The sequence below is a fragment of the Chelonus insularis genome, unplaced genomic scaffold (genome assembly GCF_013357705.1).
Source record: "Chelonus insularis isolate UGA/USDA-ARS -01 unplaced genomic scaffold, ASM1335770v1 contig_397_pilon, whole genome shotgun sequence".
NCBI classification, from domain to species: Eukaryota; Metazoa; Arthropoda; class Insecta; order Hymenoptera; family Braconidae; genus Chelonus; species Chelonus insularis.
Genome location: NW_023276552.1, coordinates 1362492 through 1378956, shown reverse-complemented (window position 1 = coordinate 1378956; position 16465 = coordinate 1362492). Strand labels below are relative to the sequence as shown.

The following is a 16465-nucleotide window of genomic DNA, read 5'->3' as shown; positions in this document are numbered from 1 at the left end:
ACTAATGTGAAATAAAATTTTTAATGAATCATTGAGTGAAAATAAAAACCAAAGAAACCAGTATTCTTCTAAAGCACTAATATTTTCTAAATGATATAATAAATAAGCGACTTAAAATACTATAAATTGGTTTTAAGACAACACATCATATTATCAACTGGAACAGTTTATCATAACTGATACAGAATTAAATTTTAACTCTATAAGTTATATTACTAAATACTACTCCGAGTTAGTAATAAACACATGTTGGCGATTTAAATCTTCATCGATGAATAACAAATGACAATTGATTAGATCGATAATATCAACGATTAAGTACTTCCTGGATGCGATAACTCACAACAAGACAATTGATAGTATAATTATCCATCCATTCCGTTTCAGTCACTGAATGTTAAATTCATTCATTCTTTCTTCTCTCTTACAACCAGTAGACAATAGACTCAACTTACGAGGATCTTCATATTGATTCCGACTAATTTTCAAAGGCCTCACATACTCAATATCACCCTTAAAATTAGACTGGATCTCATCCTTCCATGATAAATTATCTGTTTGCTCCTCGAGATCTGAAACTAAAGAAAATTGAATTAAATTAAGCCAATTTCTAGCTGATTTACTAGGTGATTATCTAATTATTTCTTAATAATAGTGGAAATAATTTTTACATGCATAGTAGATCATACAAGCTAAGAAAAATATTCAGAAGCTGCTATAAATAACTGTTAGATTACTTTCATTAGGTTATCCGTTATCTTAACTTGCGATTATATGTAATTGACTAGAATCTATTTTTTTTTGCTTCTCTGATGATCCAGAAACTAGAATGATTAGTTCAAGCCTGAAGCAATGCTGATTATTTCATTAATGTAAACTAATTTATGATGTCCAAACAGAAATAAATGAAAGTTCAATTGAACCTTGAGAAATTATTGTATCCTTGACTTGTGACATCTGAGAAGCCTGAGAAGAATTAGCAGAAAGTTGTAGCTCGAATATCGAATCATTTAATTCGCCTCAGGGTGGATTAAAAGAATGTCTTTCGTCGACTTTTTTCGACGGGCTATTCTATACCTACAGATTTCTCTTCCTAGTAAAAGATGAAGAAGCTCTCGTAAATCCTCTCTATCTTACCACTCACATACTACCAACATCACCTCGACATTTTCTGCACCATTAATCTTTATTACAGTCAGCTAAGCGCATTCACTAAATACGTAACTCCTGAAACACCTTGCCGCCAAAGTTTTCTGCCCATAATCTGAGATTTAAACAAGAAACGTCACTTTCATACTACAAAGATTGTTCCAAAAATATTATTGATTTCATTTAAGAAAGATAAGCTGGTTAATTTGATGCCTTTTTTCATTGGATATCATACTAAAGTGATGTTTTTTTTTAGATGACATTGACACTAAAAAATTGGTTGTCAAAGGCAGCTGATGAAGGATGGGCTTCCGGAGAGATATGCGATCGCCCGGATGTCAATTTGAGTTGCATCGAGTTGCTTCCTTGATCGTAACCGCCTTCCAAGAATGATAGTCCAAAGGAAATATAAACTATCATTGCAGTGTCTTAGCACGTTACGAGAACTGCCCACTTTAGAGCAACCAGCAGTCAACTTTACTATATTGCTCCTACAGTGCATATATTCAATAACCACTTACGATGTGCACTACGTGCAGGTATGGTTATTATGCTGACAGCTCCGACTAAGCGTCAAGGACCGAATAACACATTTACATTGAATCGTGTCTTTTGTATTATAAGTGAAATTTATTTGAAAAATAATCGACAATTTTCATGAAATGTTTGTGGAAAAAAAAATGTCTAAAAAAAGTTAAGTACGAGATCTAAAAATATGGTATAAATTAATTTAGAGCATTTTATCAGTGGGAAGTTGTGATAAAAAAAAATTAATTAATCTTGCGATTTCAAGAGAAATGGCCTTTCAGTTTGAGACTGATATCACGCGAGTTTCGAGTCTTAGGTCAGGGTTACACGCTGGATGATGAATTCTCAACTTGACTGGTTAAATACGATTACTAACATGATTCGACATATATCATGGTACGTTGTGTAAATAATATGAATAAATTTTACATAATGCCTTTCGCACAATTGTAATTTATAATATGCCAATAGCAGAAAATGCAGAATATAAACAAAGTAAGTCTCTTGATGCAGATAATATCTTATCTGTCTGATGAATAAGTCACACTTTATTACATTGACCATAGTGATTACAAGAGATCCACATGTGTATGTCTATCGATTCGTCCAATGAACTTACAATCGACCAGTTGTTGCTGGAGATTAATTTTTTCCCTTTGAAATAACCGACCACGTTCTATTGCTTCTCATCTCAACCGAATATGAACTAATTACTGTAATATAAAAGAGGCACTTATTTAATTTTCAACTACACTTTTATTATTACATTGTCTAACTCTTATATGACTCATGGACCAATGATATGGCGCCAGAAACAATAATATGGAACAATAAGAAAATGCAAAATAAGAAATGATTCATTAATATGCACTCATATTTACCATCATCATTGAAACTAAAATTAATTGAAAATAAAAAATACCAGTCTTGTTTTTTTTTATTGAATTATTTATATCATGTGTTGGGTGTTATTAAAAATGTAAACAACGTTATAATAATTAATAAAAAGTTGATAATGAATTTTTTGTGCTTTGACAATTGTTTATGCAAAAGCATGACATATTAAAAAGGTTAACAGAATAAATTTTTACGGACAATGAAAATAATTTAATAATTAATTCAACCATTGTTAAAATTCTATACAATGTTGAAATTGAAGAATAAGATATATTTAATTCTTCAAAGATTTATTTAAATCAATTATGAAAGATTCTTTGGAAACTTGAATATTAATTATAACTCAGAACTATTTTCTATTCATTTTTAATTAGAGTCGTTTACGGAAAATGACGTGCTATTGAAAAAGATTGACAGAATAAATAGCAACCAGACTCAAGACAGCCTTGCTATTGAGAGAATTCCATAAAATGATGATAAAAAATACTCGTTTTCAACTCAAACTCAGCAGGAATCAAACCCTAATCAGGATCTTATGCAACTGATTTCTTGGTCTAATCAAAATATAAAACTTTTATTCTTCAAAAGGTTGAACTAAAATGAGATTTAAACAATTGACCTTGATGTCATTTAAATAGTTTTTTTTACGCTGAATTGGACCCTTGTAACTCTTAATGAGATTGAACATTTTTCATTGTATTATTTAATACATTTAAGTGGAGAGTCAGAAAATTGTTGTGCGCGCCAACGATTCTTTTAATGATTCATCAATTTCTCGATAATAGTTCTTTAGACAGAACATGTAATCCAAGACCAATTACACGTAATTTTATCGTGAGCTAATTTACTTGAGCTCATCAGTGAGAAGAAAAATAATAAAACATTAGAGTTTAAATAATACTATGATCTCTAAACAGTTAACTGTGCTTTGTTTTTCTGCAGATTTTTGATCTAGGGTTTCTAAGTGGAAACTTGATAGGAAAGATTCTTTGTGTGTTTCCAGCCTAACCCTAGAAAAATACTGAGCAATGGATTTTTGTTTTAAAAATATATTTATAGAAATTTTTCCAAGTTTTTCTAAGCTAAAAGCATTTTATTTTTAATATCATATATATATAACATATTATCTTACGTTCGTTCTAGTTTCATTGTTTGTCATAAATATCTATCTTTAATCAAGATTTATTAATTCATCTTTCCAGCTAACTACATCTAGGAAGCATTTAAGCTGCTGATCATAGTAATTCATAGCTTCTGCGTTGCAATAAAATAATGAAATGAATAAGAAAAAAAAAACCAATTCTATTTTATTATCGTCAATTAGACGATTTTTTTTCCATTACTAGCTTCACATAAATCATGACAATGAAAAAAATTGCAAGCAAAGTAAATTTTTTCCTCCAAGAATGATTGTTCTGATCACGATATTGAAATAAGTAGAAATTTAATTGAAATACAATGATAAAATAATAGATAGTCATGATTTAGCATCTTGACTAATAGATGCTAGAATGAATGAAAAGAGAATGAAAGTCATGGAGCGAGGCGTTAAATAAATACATCAAAAATATAAATGGTATGAGGACATGAATTGTCATTCCATTGCTATTATTATAACTTCATTCCAAGCAAATATCAAATAGTACAGTTGCCGGCAAAGAGGCGCCTTCCTTTGCTCTCAAATGAATTAATTTTATAGGATTCAACTTTGTAGGGCGTCCACCCTCGACCTGCTCACTGATCATCATGATCTTTCAGACTTCTCTGCTATAAACATTTCATATTAAGATTCACTTCAACTATCAAGATATGCTTTGTGAAGTGGATATGAATATAATTATGCTTTTCACCTCATTTCAGTACTGCTGTATATAATGATAGCTAAAAGCAAGTTTTGATATTGAAGATGTCTAATTAAATTATACACATTTTAATATAATCCTCTATAATCTGTTTACTCTTTCGATTTAGTTTTGTTCATTTTTCTTCTACATTTACCGCACTCCAGGATTGCAGTTTAATTGAAGTCGTCCCTCGGGGCGTGTTCGACGCGCCATCGAGACTCCTGATCTGTCAAGATAACGTGCGACGAAGATGGGTGGAAGAGGAAATTCTTGCAGCTTCATAACTCACCAGAGGATGTTTACTGTTGTTCAAAATGCGGAAGTTACAAGCTTCCAAAACATTAGAGACCACAATCATGATTTTTTTCTTCTTCTGAAGGTATTAATTTAAGATGATAAGATTTTTAACTTAAATGGCCTTGATTAATCATAAACTTGTAGTCTAAAAACGTTCTTCAACATCATAAATGAAGAGTATATGAATAAAATGCTCATTTTTATTCAGCAAAGCATAAATGAATATATCTGTCATTCATTCGATTTATTTCCTTTGCAAACACATAAATCATTGAATTCTTTTTGCTAAATATTTTCATACTCAGCTATCTATCAGGAAGCATTTCTTTTGTTCATGTCAAAACAATAAACATGTTTTTAACAACAATTCCAAAAATTTAAATATATCATTTATTTTTACTCATCAAAGTTTAAATCTAACCTGCTTATTTTAAGTGATTTTCTCACTTTCCGGGCAAAGCACAATATGGCATAGACTCACTTGAAAGCTCATTCAGGATTTCCCGGATGTTAGCCACATGGTTGCTGATGTATTCCCATGATGGTGATAATAATAGTTTCCAGTAGCAGCAGAAATTGACAGAATGCCAGGTTCATTATCCTCAATTTTATTATCAATATCAAACAGATGTAAATATTTTAAAATCAATCATCAAGATCGTTGACCGATAAGATGAAGTATTTAAATAAAAATTGAAATCAAAGAATAGGGTATTGGATCATAGAACTGAGTGTTCTTTGGTAGAGAAGATTAGAAAGGAAACAGTGAGAAGAAAAGTGTCAAGGCGTGGCTCTGGCTCCAAGTTATATATGTCGGAATATATAATAATGTGCTCTTAAGAGTCATTCATCGATTGTCACAGTTGATTTCATTTGTCGATACCTATATAAACACAGAATAATAAGTACTCTTTGTACATATATTTCCGTAACCATTGTCTTGTCTGTACTATACACAGTCACTTCTCTACTCATTCATTTAGTATTATCCCATGCATGAATAACGTCTTCGATAACGCAACCCTGTTTCTATCCTTGTCAACTTAACAAGCAACACATTCGTATTCTAGACTCTTTACTCCCCATCTAAGAAATGAGAACAAACGACAAACTTGCTGATGACGCAGGAAAATTGCCAGTAAATAAGGTCTTGCGCATCGTTTAACATTTTTTCATGCAATGCTGAGTTTAATAAGCGTATAAGGAAAAATATCACTACAACTTAATTACACCTTTTTGCCATCATCAGGAAGCCTTATTGGTAAGTGATTTGCTATTTAACAAGAAAACATTTGTACATTCTTTACTTGAAGAAAAACAATTGACACGCGATAGTGATTAGATACTACTTTTTATAGATCTGTTTATCCTTCTACTGTCTATCAAAAAAGACGACCAAGTGACAGGATACTTGGTGTTTAGAAATCACACGTGTTTATTCTTATTTAAGCTCTGTCTATCAAGATGGACTGATAAACATATGTATTTGCATTAACCTGAAAGGTTTATTAAGTTCTTAGCTCACAGACAGTTTGAGACTATGAATTATTTGAGTAAGTTTCAGTTTATTTTCTTAGCATTGTTTATTTTTTTCATTAATACTTTTCTAGCAATTGCATGTTGACCTGGTCGCATGAGTTCAGAGATTATTGACCGTCAAATTTATGAGTTTGAGCTTCTGGATGTTGGGGAGTTGTAAGTTAAACTGGTAACTTTTTCTCAAGCTCATTTTTTATTCCCAATAAATAAATTCAATGGTTTGAGCTCGTGTCGATGAGTCAGCTGAAGTTGAAGCCTAAAATTGTCTGGCTATTTGTTTATGCTTCGAAGACGTGCATATGCCACGAATCACTTTGAAATTGTTCGAACGCAATTTCCAAACATTAGGTTTGTGCTCATCGGCACGTTCGCCATTATGCTCGTGGGAAAAACCAACGATCAAGTTCAAAATTGGCACAACAGGCAGTAATAATTGTGGCAGCGTGGGCCAAATTGCGGAACTAGTGTAATAATGGTATTTTGACAGAGAAACAGATTCTTGTAAAAGAATATAATAATTATTTTTAAAACTTAAAATGCAGATAATCAATAACCTTTCTATTCAATAAAAAGCATTTTAAGAATCCTAGCTTGAAGAAAAAAATAATTCCCATGTCAGAAATAATTGAATAAAGGATATTTCTTTATTTCTCAACTTAAACTGGACACGGTCACGTGTAACAGGAATACGAAAGAAATCGAAAGCAAAAGAAACAAAGCTCGTAGGTGTCATTGTTCACCAGAAAGAGGATACGACCTACGTATTCATGTATATTTTTGCACATGCTTAATATCAATGTTTGAATTTAAATAATTCAGAGTTTCATTGAATACTTTTAAAGCTATTGATTAATTTCTTATTTAGACATTTTATTTTTAAAACATTAAATAGATTATCAAATAGTTTTCTAGACGTTCAGGTGTTTCAAACAATCATGCCGACAATAAAAGAAAATAATGATACGTGTTGAGGTGCTATAGCAGTACGTAATAAAAAACGTTGAGGAATATTAAGTAGAATGTTTTATCACTTGTGGGTTCGTGACAATCGTAGGCTATCTTACGCGTAGCACGAGGCTGACGTCAAGGAGATTGTACGCCGTAAGCGTTTTCCGAATTCGCGTGATCATTACTTATATATGAGTATAACATGTTCGCACAATTGTCAAGCATATATAAACATGTTAATCGAGTGGAGTATCTGATGTTAGCAAGCTCAGTGCAATTGGTAAAATAAGATCGGTATTCCAGGATCAATTTTGTTCGTGACTATCCTCCTATGGGTGTCGTTTTCTTTTCTTGCAGACTTATAGCAATGTCGATGACCTCACAGATACTTCATCTTTATTATAGATCAACCTCGTGGATCAAGATCAATTTTCATCGAGATCTTTTTCTTTATATTCCAGGCTTTTATTACACTCATAAACAAGACGTTCTAACTCGTAGTAAATAGAAATAATTGACTTTTCTATGAATCAAAAGGGCTAGCAAAAAGTGGAATAAATGATTCAAGAGTTCTGGGTATGAAAAAATGCTTACTACCTTGATAACACGATATCTCGGAACAGGATATGGGATGCGCGGTTGGTGATAGGTATACAGAAGACAGTGTGGACGCTTGTAGTTGGTCACACGCCGAGCAAGGACGGGAAGACGTGCCATTGACGCTATAGGTTAGCGACTGTCTCCAAGGTGTGTCAAAAGATACTTGTATGAAGTACCATGAGCTTACCAACTGTAAAGCATATTCCCTAACGTCACTACTATTTCAGACTGTTTCTATTTAATCTGTTTCTACTTGAACGCCTGCAAATCTTGAATGTTTCCACGAGAAATGAATGAAATTGGCCACGTTTCAGCTTCATAAATTATCTTATTTATAAATGAAATCCTTGGAATTTCATGGAGTTTAATACCTAACTTCAATTCACAATAGGAATTGTCTTAAATACTTGATGGAAATAAAATCTCATTTGATACGAGTTCGATGCCAGGCAGGAGACTCACGACTTCATGGTTAGCTTGGCTAAATAGATTTCTCATGAAAGCTGTTGCTAATTTACAATGGACATTTTACAAATTAAATGAACACAGTCTAGGAATATGTAGTTTGTCAACGTGATTCCCATGATACCAAGAGTTGCTGCGCCAAGTGTCGTTGAACCTGGCTCGACATTGTCTGGCGCATAAAACGAACGGAGAGAGATAGAAACCGGCATCCCTTCGACATAAATATTTATTTCTTGGCACCGCGAATCATTAGTGAATTCTCCCCTCTTGCCTCACACACTTGCATCGTGACTCGGGTAATTGACGCTCGAAAGTCAAGACACGAGAATGATATACTTTACGATCCGTTAAGATCGCATCAAGATCAACCAAACAGTCATAACATACTCGTCTGTTGAAACGTTTTTGTATCAGCACTGTTCTTCAGGGCAACGCACATCCAACAGCATCATCATTTCGTCTGAATTTATGTGGACAAATCTACCCCCCAAGAGCTTCCAGAAAGTTTATGTTATTAGAGATGTAATTGTGCTGAAGAACAGTTGGCAAAAAACATGCTCGAGGTGGTAAGATATAGAATTAATCATCAGTTTGGGGAACATAACAGGCTAATTTGTGGAAGTTTAAAAGTTAAATTTTCCAAGGTGAGCAGAGGATCTTGGTGAAGAATTTAATTTGATGATTCAATGGTTGTTGCTTGATAGAGAATTTAATGAGAAGCTGCATTGATTGGAGAGTTTATTGAATGATCATAAATTTATTTATTTCAGATTTTTATTAATAAAAATTCATTAATTACTTAAAAAAATTCACTTGGCATCAATAAATCTTTCTAAATGAATCTTTTATTAACTGTTGAAAGTATCAGTTTCATTGGTGCATGAATAAAGGATTCATTAAATATTAATAAACTTCATTTATTTTAAATAAACTCTTCAATCAGCAGCTGAATTAAAATAATTTATTTTGTATGCACTTTCTAATATTAGAAAATTTTTTGATATGTTAATATAATACTGATCATCAGACCAACTCATCATAAATGTCCACATATTTTTCTGCATTTAATAGTTTAAAAAAAAAAAATTAATCAAAAAATTTTAGGATAAATTTTGGGATCTTCAGATTTACTATTATCTATTTGTCTTAGCTGATAATCTATTAGTCTATTTACCCAACTTCATGTCAATATTTTAAAATTCAAAGTCTACATCAAACCCAACAAAACTATTGAACAGATAAAAGAAATTTTGAAATTTCTCTCATGCATCAAAATTAAAAGCTAAATCATTTTCATTAGTTTCAATTCAAAGATTTATTAGAGTAATTCCTCGCGCCAATACAGGTCTAGACAACATTGTCATAGGTCAGCAATTCGCCACAGGGAAGGGAAAAAATGATGTGTAATTTATTTGATAACCGTGTAATTTGTAAAAAATAATAATCAAAGTCTTAAAGAGACTTAAGCGAAAAATTAATGTCACGCGTGGTAGAAATGATCAATGGATTATGGCATAGATCGGTAATCAACTACTTTCACCTTTTGAAGTAGGGTATTAAGATACGTAAGCGTAGTAGTAATGCTTAAGATGTAGAATGGAGTTGTAAGCATTTATATATGCATTTGCTTTCAGGCGCTATTAATAGGCTGTTCAATTGACAGACTCCAATATAATTCATGAACCCCCCTAAAGACAATTACTAAAAGTCTTGTGCTACAATAAGAATTCTTCAAATACGAAATACTCAATATTTTTTAGTTTGACTTTTGACATGAAAAGTTTTTAAACCAGATGTCAAGGCCTTTCTTATCAACGAATAACAAATTGCCAGTGGAGAGTACTCTGACTTATTCATAAAGTAAACAAAGATGCTTGTTAAATGTACTTCTGCCTGATATGATGGTATAATAGACAATCTTACTTAGATCTGTATAATATATAGCTTCGAATTGTTTGAAATTCTATGTTGAGTCAATAACTAACTGATAAAAAAAAATTTCTAATCATTTTTTCTTCTTTTCAATTATTTAAATATCTAAATATTTTGTAGGTCAATATGAATAACCTGAAAAATAGAAAGAATTCATTTTGTAGCACAAAATAATTATAACGCCGAGTTTGATGTTTTACAACACGTGATCCTGATCTACTTAATACAGCAGAAATACGAAACTAGTGCTAAATACGCGTTTTTCATTTTTTTTTTAACCTGAGCTTTTTCATGTTACAACGTATACTGATGTAGAATTCAGTCAGTTACGAAATTATTAATAAATAAAATAAAAAAAAAAAGATTGAATTTTATTTATAAAAAAAAAAACAACACTCACCATCGTTTTCATGAACGAAAAAATTGGTATTAGGACCGGAAGTGATTAATTGAGAGCCAACATTTTGTTGTTTATCTTCAAGAAATATTCGATGTGGTTCTGATAAATTAGTCACTTGAGATTCATTTCCATAGGTAGTATCTGTGGTTCTTATACTTGTCCAAATAATCACAAGAAACACTATGAGAAAAATGATCGTGAGACCGGCCACGATGGACGATATACGATTTGATATTCGTGACATTTCTGTCTATCAATTAACAAGTCTTTTTATCCAAAATAAAAAAAATTAACAAGTCTTTTTTTCAAGAGTCAAACTTGTTTTAGATTGACTCTTCTATTACCACCTTGTCATTGTTGTTTCTCTAACTACTTTTTTGACTCGAAAAAAAATTTTCTTTCAACTTGGCAGTGCGGAGTGGTTTGACGTACATTGAGATATTCCAAGTCATTCACTAGTCGAAACATTAGTCATGATTTTGAGATAAATTCTATTGTGCATTTACTAATATCACTCATTCCATTTCCAAAGCTTGTTGTAAAAATGACTATTGTCTATTGTATAAAATATTTAATGCCTCTAGTTTATAACTTTAAATGCTGAAAAGTATCATTAAGAATACTGCGATAAAGAAATTTCAATATAAAATTGATGAACACGTGAAAGAGTGTTCCCAGTTATCTTTCAAAATTTCGCGCACTACACACTCTGATAAAACACTCCACGCGGTTTGTCTCCCTCGCATATCAGACCAAATTAAGAATTCAGTTTTTCTCCTTCCTAAAAAATAAAAAAAAAAAAAATCAAAAACACAACTCATGAATAAATCAGTCATGTTCATAAACTAACCTACCTCCTATGAAAAAAAAATCCATTAAAATTTGAGGACTGATTATTCTTCGACACCTTAACTCACTCGTTCATGCTAATAGATGTTAGTTGAATATCTATGTTTTATTGATAGCAAATAATTGCAATAATTGACAGGCAATGAGCATGTAAAAAATTCACAGGTAAGTTTATATGAAGGTTGGGAGGATGTCAAAAAATTGTCTGAGGAAAAACAATGATAAGTAGTAACTGACAGAAGCTACAGACAGTGAGGTTGAGGTCGAGAGGGAGACACGACCGGCTGACTTCGCTCGCATGCACCGACTAAACTCAGTTCAACGGCGAATCCTCGCGTCCTACACGGCCAGCGATCTCGCGAACACCGTTTATCCCTCCTACTTTCTTCCTATCTCACTCCCTCCATTTCTCTTTGTTTCTTCAATTCTTTCTATGTTGTCTCTTATACCGTCACCTGCGATACTATTCTTTACAGCTTCTTACACAGTAGGCTTCTACAACTTGCGACTAAAGTCTGTTGGTTAACATTGATAACGATAAACATGATTTCAGTTACGTAAATAAAACATTCTTCAAAACAAAGCAGACGTTGTGCTGAATTTTTATATTTCGTAAAAATGTTTTATTTAGCATCTTTTTTATATCACATTGCACACTTGTTAGCTCTAAAATGTTTACTTTTTATTCACTTGTATGATAATTATACCATCAGAATAAGATAAGAAATAGTCTAAGTCAAAAAATATTCATGTTTCTTTTTATATCAAAATGGGCGTTAAAGGTAACCAAGTATTAATACTCAAGTATCAATTATCTCAGTGATTACAAACAATCATTTTTCACAACTAAAATTTGAGCTCCATTCAAGACGAAACAACTTGCTCTGATCACATTTTGTCAAGTACTGAATATCGATAAAGAAGTTTTCAGTTTCTTATCAATTGTCGATATTACCGCAATTATTTTTATCATTAAATAAAATATTTCTACTGGTAAACAATAGTCGGTAAAGTAGAAAATTGACTAAATAGATACGGAATGATGATAAAAAAGTTGATCAAGGTGAAGCTTTCAACAATGTACGTTGAGTGGCTACGATAAAAATGATAATAAATGATAGAGGGACATTTAAATGCAACAAACTTGATGAAAATTGTTGTAGAATAAAAAAATAAATAAATAATTCAAATGGAATGTATAAACGCAGCTCAGAATACTTTAGAATAATTAAAAATACCTGTTGGAATTATTTAAAAGAGCGAACTTTTAGCTTGAAAACTTTTACAAAAGCTTTTAGAGATAGCTGAATATACTGGCATAAATCCGTTATTGTCCAAAGCGCGCGATCACACGACGCCTAATGTAATAAAGCTTGGCAGGACTTAATTAAATCAGCGTGAATGCGGCTTGCTCCCTTTTAGCATTCACCCTATAGCTTTGAAATTGAATAGGATCGATAGTGAGCCTGGAGAGGCTCCTCTGAAATAAATGTCTACCCTTAGGCAATATTATGTCTGTATATAAAAAGTATATATAAACGTTCTGCTTGACTGTGAATATTCTTTGCTATCTTTATTTTGCACCTTTCAGAACTCAGCAACTATTCCTTCAGTAACAGGACAAAGAACTCCTTTTCCTCGTACTTGCATTTGAGCCTTGCTCATTAGCAATTCTAGTGGGAGAAAAAAAAAAAAACAACAACGCTTCTCCGAAGTATCTGTTGACTTATGATCGACGTTCTTCGTAAATATAAATGTTAATGTGCCTCTTTTGTTATCTACACTTTTGCATAAATTAGATCTTGTGCCCTTTTCACAACTCTTTGATATATTTACTCTTCACCGTGACGCAACGTCATTTCCTTTTGATAATTATGGAAGAAAGAAGAACTCGCCATAATAGTTGAATATCTTATCCGAATATTTGTCAGGGTGGAAAAGTTAAGAATTTTCTGATGAGATTACTGACTCTTAGGTATACCGAGGTACATTTTATCTCTCTCAAAGCGTCGACAAGGATGACGCCCGTCCGTCGACTAATTACTTTAGACTTAAAATCTTTAATTTACCGTTGAAAGGGTGCCACTCTGTGGAGGAGAATGAGAAGAAGTCTTCTTTCATTTCACGCTCACTGACTAGAGAAAAACTCTACTTACCATTGCTGCACAATTTCTCGTTTAATGAATTGCAAGGAAAAAATGATGACGAAGAATCACCATTACCATCACCAACGTCTGATCGGAAATTCCATTCATCTGCATTCTTATTAATTCAAATTAGCCTGAAACAAAAAATTATTTTACTTAGTATCCAATGACATTCTACAAGCATCGTAATGGAATAATATTAAACATCTTATTTAATTTTACTTTTAACTCCAAAATGAGTAAAATAAAACACCTATTTTTATTTGATAAAGCACTAAATCCTATTTCAAGGTGAATAAAAAAAAATCCCAATGAAATATTATATTAAATTGTCTAAATGAATTTTGTAAAAAATTATTTTAATAATAATATTTCATGAGACGTGGAGTGGTGATCACGTTGTACTGTTTTCAGAAGACAAATCGTAGTTGAAGCCGAAGTTATTCTCACCACCTTATATTAAATCGTTTCGACGTCAACCCTTTGTCTTCTGACACTGTGGTTACAAGACGACAGATGTTTCTAATACATATTCATACAGACCTACGTCCTTTCCCATTGCTGTAATATAGCCCTCGCACAATTTCCACAACAGTACCATTATTACAAGAAATGCGTATCGTAGTTATTATTAAAGCTCTCGTTTCAAGAAATTTCCCTAAAATTTCCTGGCAGATATTCACGGGTGATTTTAAATGAGTAGATGTCTCGAGTATAACTTTGTGATGCTTTTAATTTCCAGAATCTGTTTAAACAAGCAGTTTAGCTTGTGTGAATATCTCTTTGACTGTAAGTTTTGTGAATCCGCCACTTTCTCTTGACGGAAAGTTTAATCAAACGTCCTTGAGATGAGCAAACAGTTCTTAATGAATTACTTACTCTTTCTTCTTTATAGATCCCTTTGAATAGCATCTAGATACACTTCTTACATCATCAAGACTCTTTATAAAATGAAAAGGAAACTGATTTCGAAAGATTTCAATCCAATATTTTAATATTGTTAATTATTCACGAATTTTCTCAACACGATTACTTGTTTAAATTTATTATTGAATTGTAAAGCAAAAGTATTTACCTCTCAGAGGAGCTGAGCTTTCGTCATTCACAGGCCAATGTTTTTAGCGAGATATTAATTACTTTTTATTAAAAATAAATAACATATCCATTCGAGTCCTCCTTCGCTTATTATCTTGTATAATCCAACGTAGTTAATTAAAAATTTTCTTGTGATAAAATTAGAATGAATACAAACAAAGCGCTTGATATTCTGATCAAAGCTTTCTCTTATAATTTCACAAAAAAATCCCACACCATCAATTTTATAATTCCATTACTCTTTTAAAATTTGATATGGAAAGTAACTAATGATTTTTCGAGGTCTCTAAATTAAAAGAAAGCTTTTATTCCAGTTCTTCAAAGCCAAGTGCTCTCTTAATTATCTAGGCAAGCCTCTAGTTGGAAATGGTAGATTAAAAGTCACTACTACAATCTCCACTTTCTCTCTAAAACCCTTAAATTATTACACTCAACGACTAGATGTTGACGACTCTTGAAAAATTTTAATCGATCGTCTGCGTAAGATTGACTTGCAAATCAGGTGGGAAAGTGGCGCCTCGTCAGTTTGTAAGTTACTCTTGCTATCTTTAACACCTCGTGAGTTGGCGTTGAAAAGTTGAGGAATCAAGCCCAGTCTTTATACCTGTACAACAGAAAAATAAAAAAAACGAATAAAAAAGTTTCGGTAAGCCCGATCATTGAGACTCTACTCTCATCGTCTCGATCTCATAAATAACTCGCAAAATTTCTGCACAAGATACTCCCACCCATGAAAAATAAAATCCTTGAGAAAAACCTCAAGTACTTTGGCACCGTAAAACTTTTTATTTATCATTTCACCAATGGGGAAAAGTTTTTCACAATGGCAAAATTCATTTTCAGTTATAACATCATATTTTACTTTTATTTATTATGTCTTTGTTTCAACACTTTCAATAGTTGATATACGAATGGATCCAGTGCAACAACCGGTTGCTAGGTAGTGTTTGTTCCCATAGGCCGCACCCTCTAATCCATAATGGGTTTAACGCGCCACTGGAAACTTGTTATGTTGCTCCTTTGTGCTTTTGCTACATCCCTAGCAATATAATAATTGGCGCGTGTGTTTTTAGAGAGTATCATAGTCATGATTTTCACAATGTATGGATTAATAATTTAAACATACTTGAAGCTTACAAGAATTCAACCGTGGAATGAGTTTGGAATAGTAATCAGTATGTAGAATAAAATTCTATCATTATGAACATACTTACATATTTTTTGTATCCAAATATCCAACTTAATGAGACAAAACAACAGTAAGATATTCTCCTCCTGAAAGAGAAAAAAATAATTTCCGTTATTACAAAATATATCCAAAGCTTTAGGAGAAAAAAAGTAATATTTTTCTGTGCAAATCACGAGCATAATTTTTAATTCTTTAAAAGATGGAGAAGAAAATATGTAGAAAAATTGAGGAAAAATCATGGTAGATAATAACGTGGGTATTAAGTTGGAATTATAGGTCTTTGTTCGAGAAAATTCGGAGCTTAACTGACGATGAGCAAAAGAGAAAGTGAAGAAAGTAAAGAGGAAGAAAGGAATTATGCTGATACGGAAACGAGTAAAAAAGTATGAGAAGTATAAGCTAAAGGATAAAGACCAGGAAAAAAGGCCGTATTGGATCAGACATAGTTGCCACCATCTAGTCTTTGTCATCTCTTACTCTTTCTCTATCGACAATTTACCAAGATCTTTGCGTTATTGACTTCTCCCTTCATCGGATATCAATCAAAACGCCATTGACACGCCTGCTATTCCCTCAACAAATAAAG

General features: G+C 32.2%; 1 protein-coding gene across 3 annotated transcripts in view; it reads right to left on the bottom strand.

Moving 5' to 3' along the window:
* AdamTS-A (ADAM metallopeptidase with thrombospondin type 1 motif A) overlaps nucleotides 1-12043 on the bottom strand; it is a 47941-nt gene extending 35898 nt beyond the window's left edge. For 2 of the 3 annotated variants that reach the window (XM_035084575.1, XM_035084577.1), the window contains exons 1-3: nucleotides 11454-12042; nucleotides 10600-11380; nucleotides 456-578 (exon numbers count right to left, since the gene is read on the bottom strand). In XM_035084575.1, coding sequence (XP_034940466.1) covers nucleotides 456-578; nucleotides 10600-10843 — 367 coding nt within the window. In that variant the 5' untranslated portion in view covers nucleotides 10844-11380; nucleotides 11454-12042. Of the gene's footprint in view, nucleotides 1-455; nucleotides 579-10599; nucleotides 11381-11453 lie in introns of all 3 variants that reach the window. The other variant, XM_035084576.1, reaches the window with a different exon arrangement.
* Nucleotides 12044-16465: the final 4422 nt, after the last annotated feature.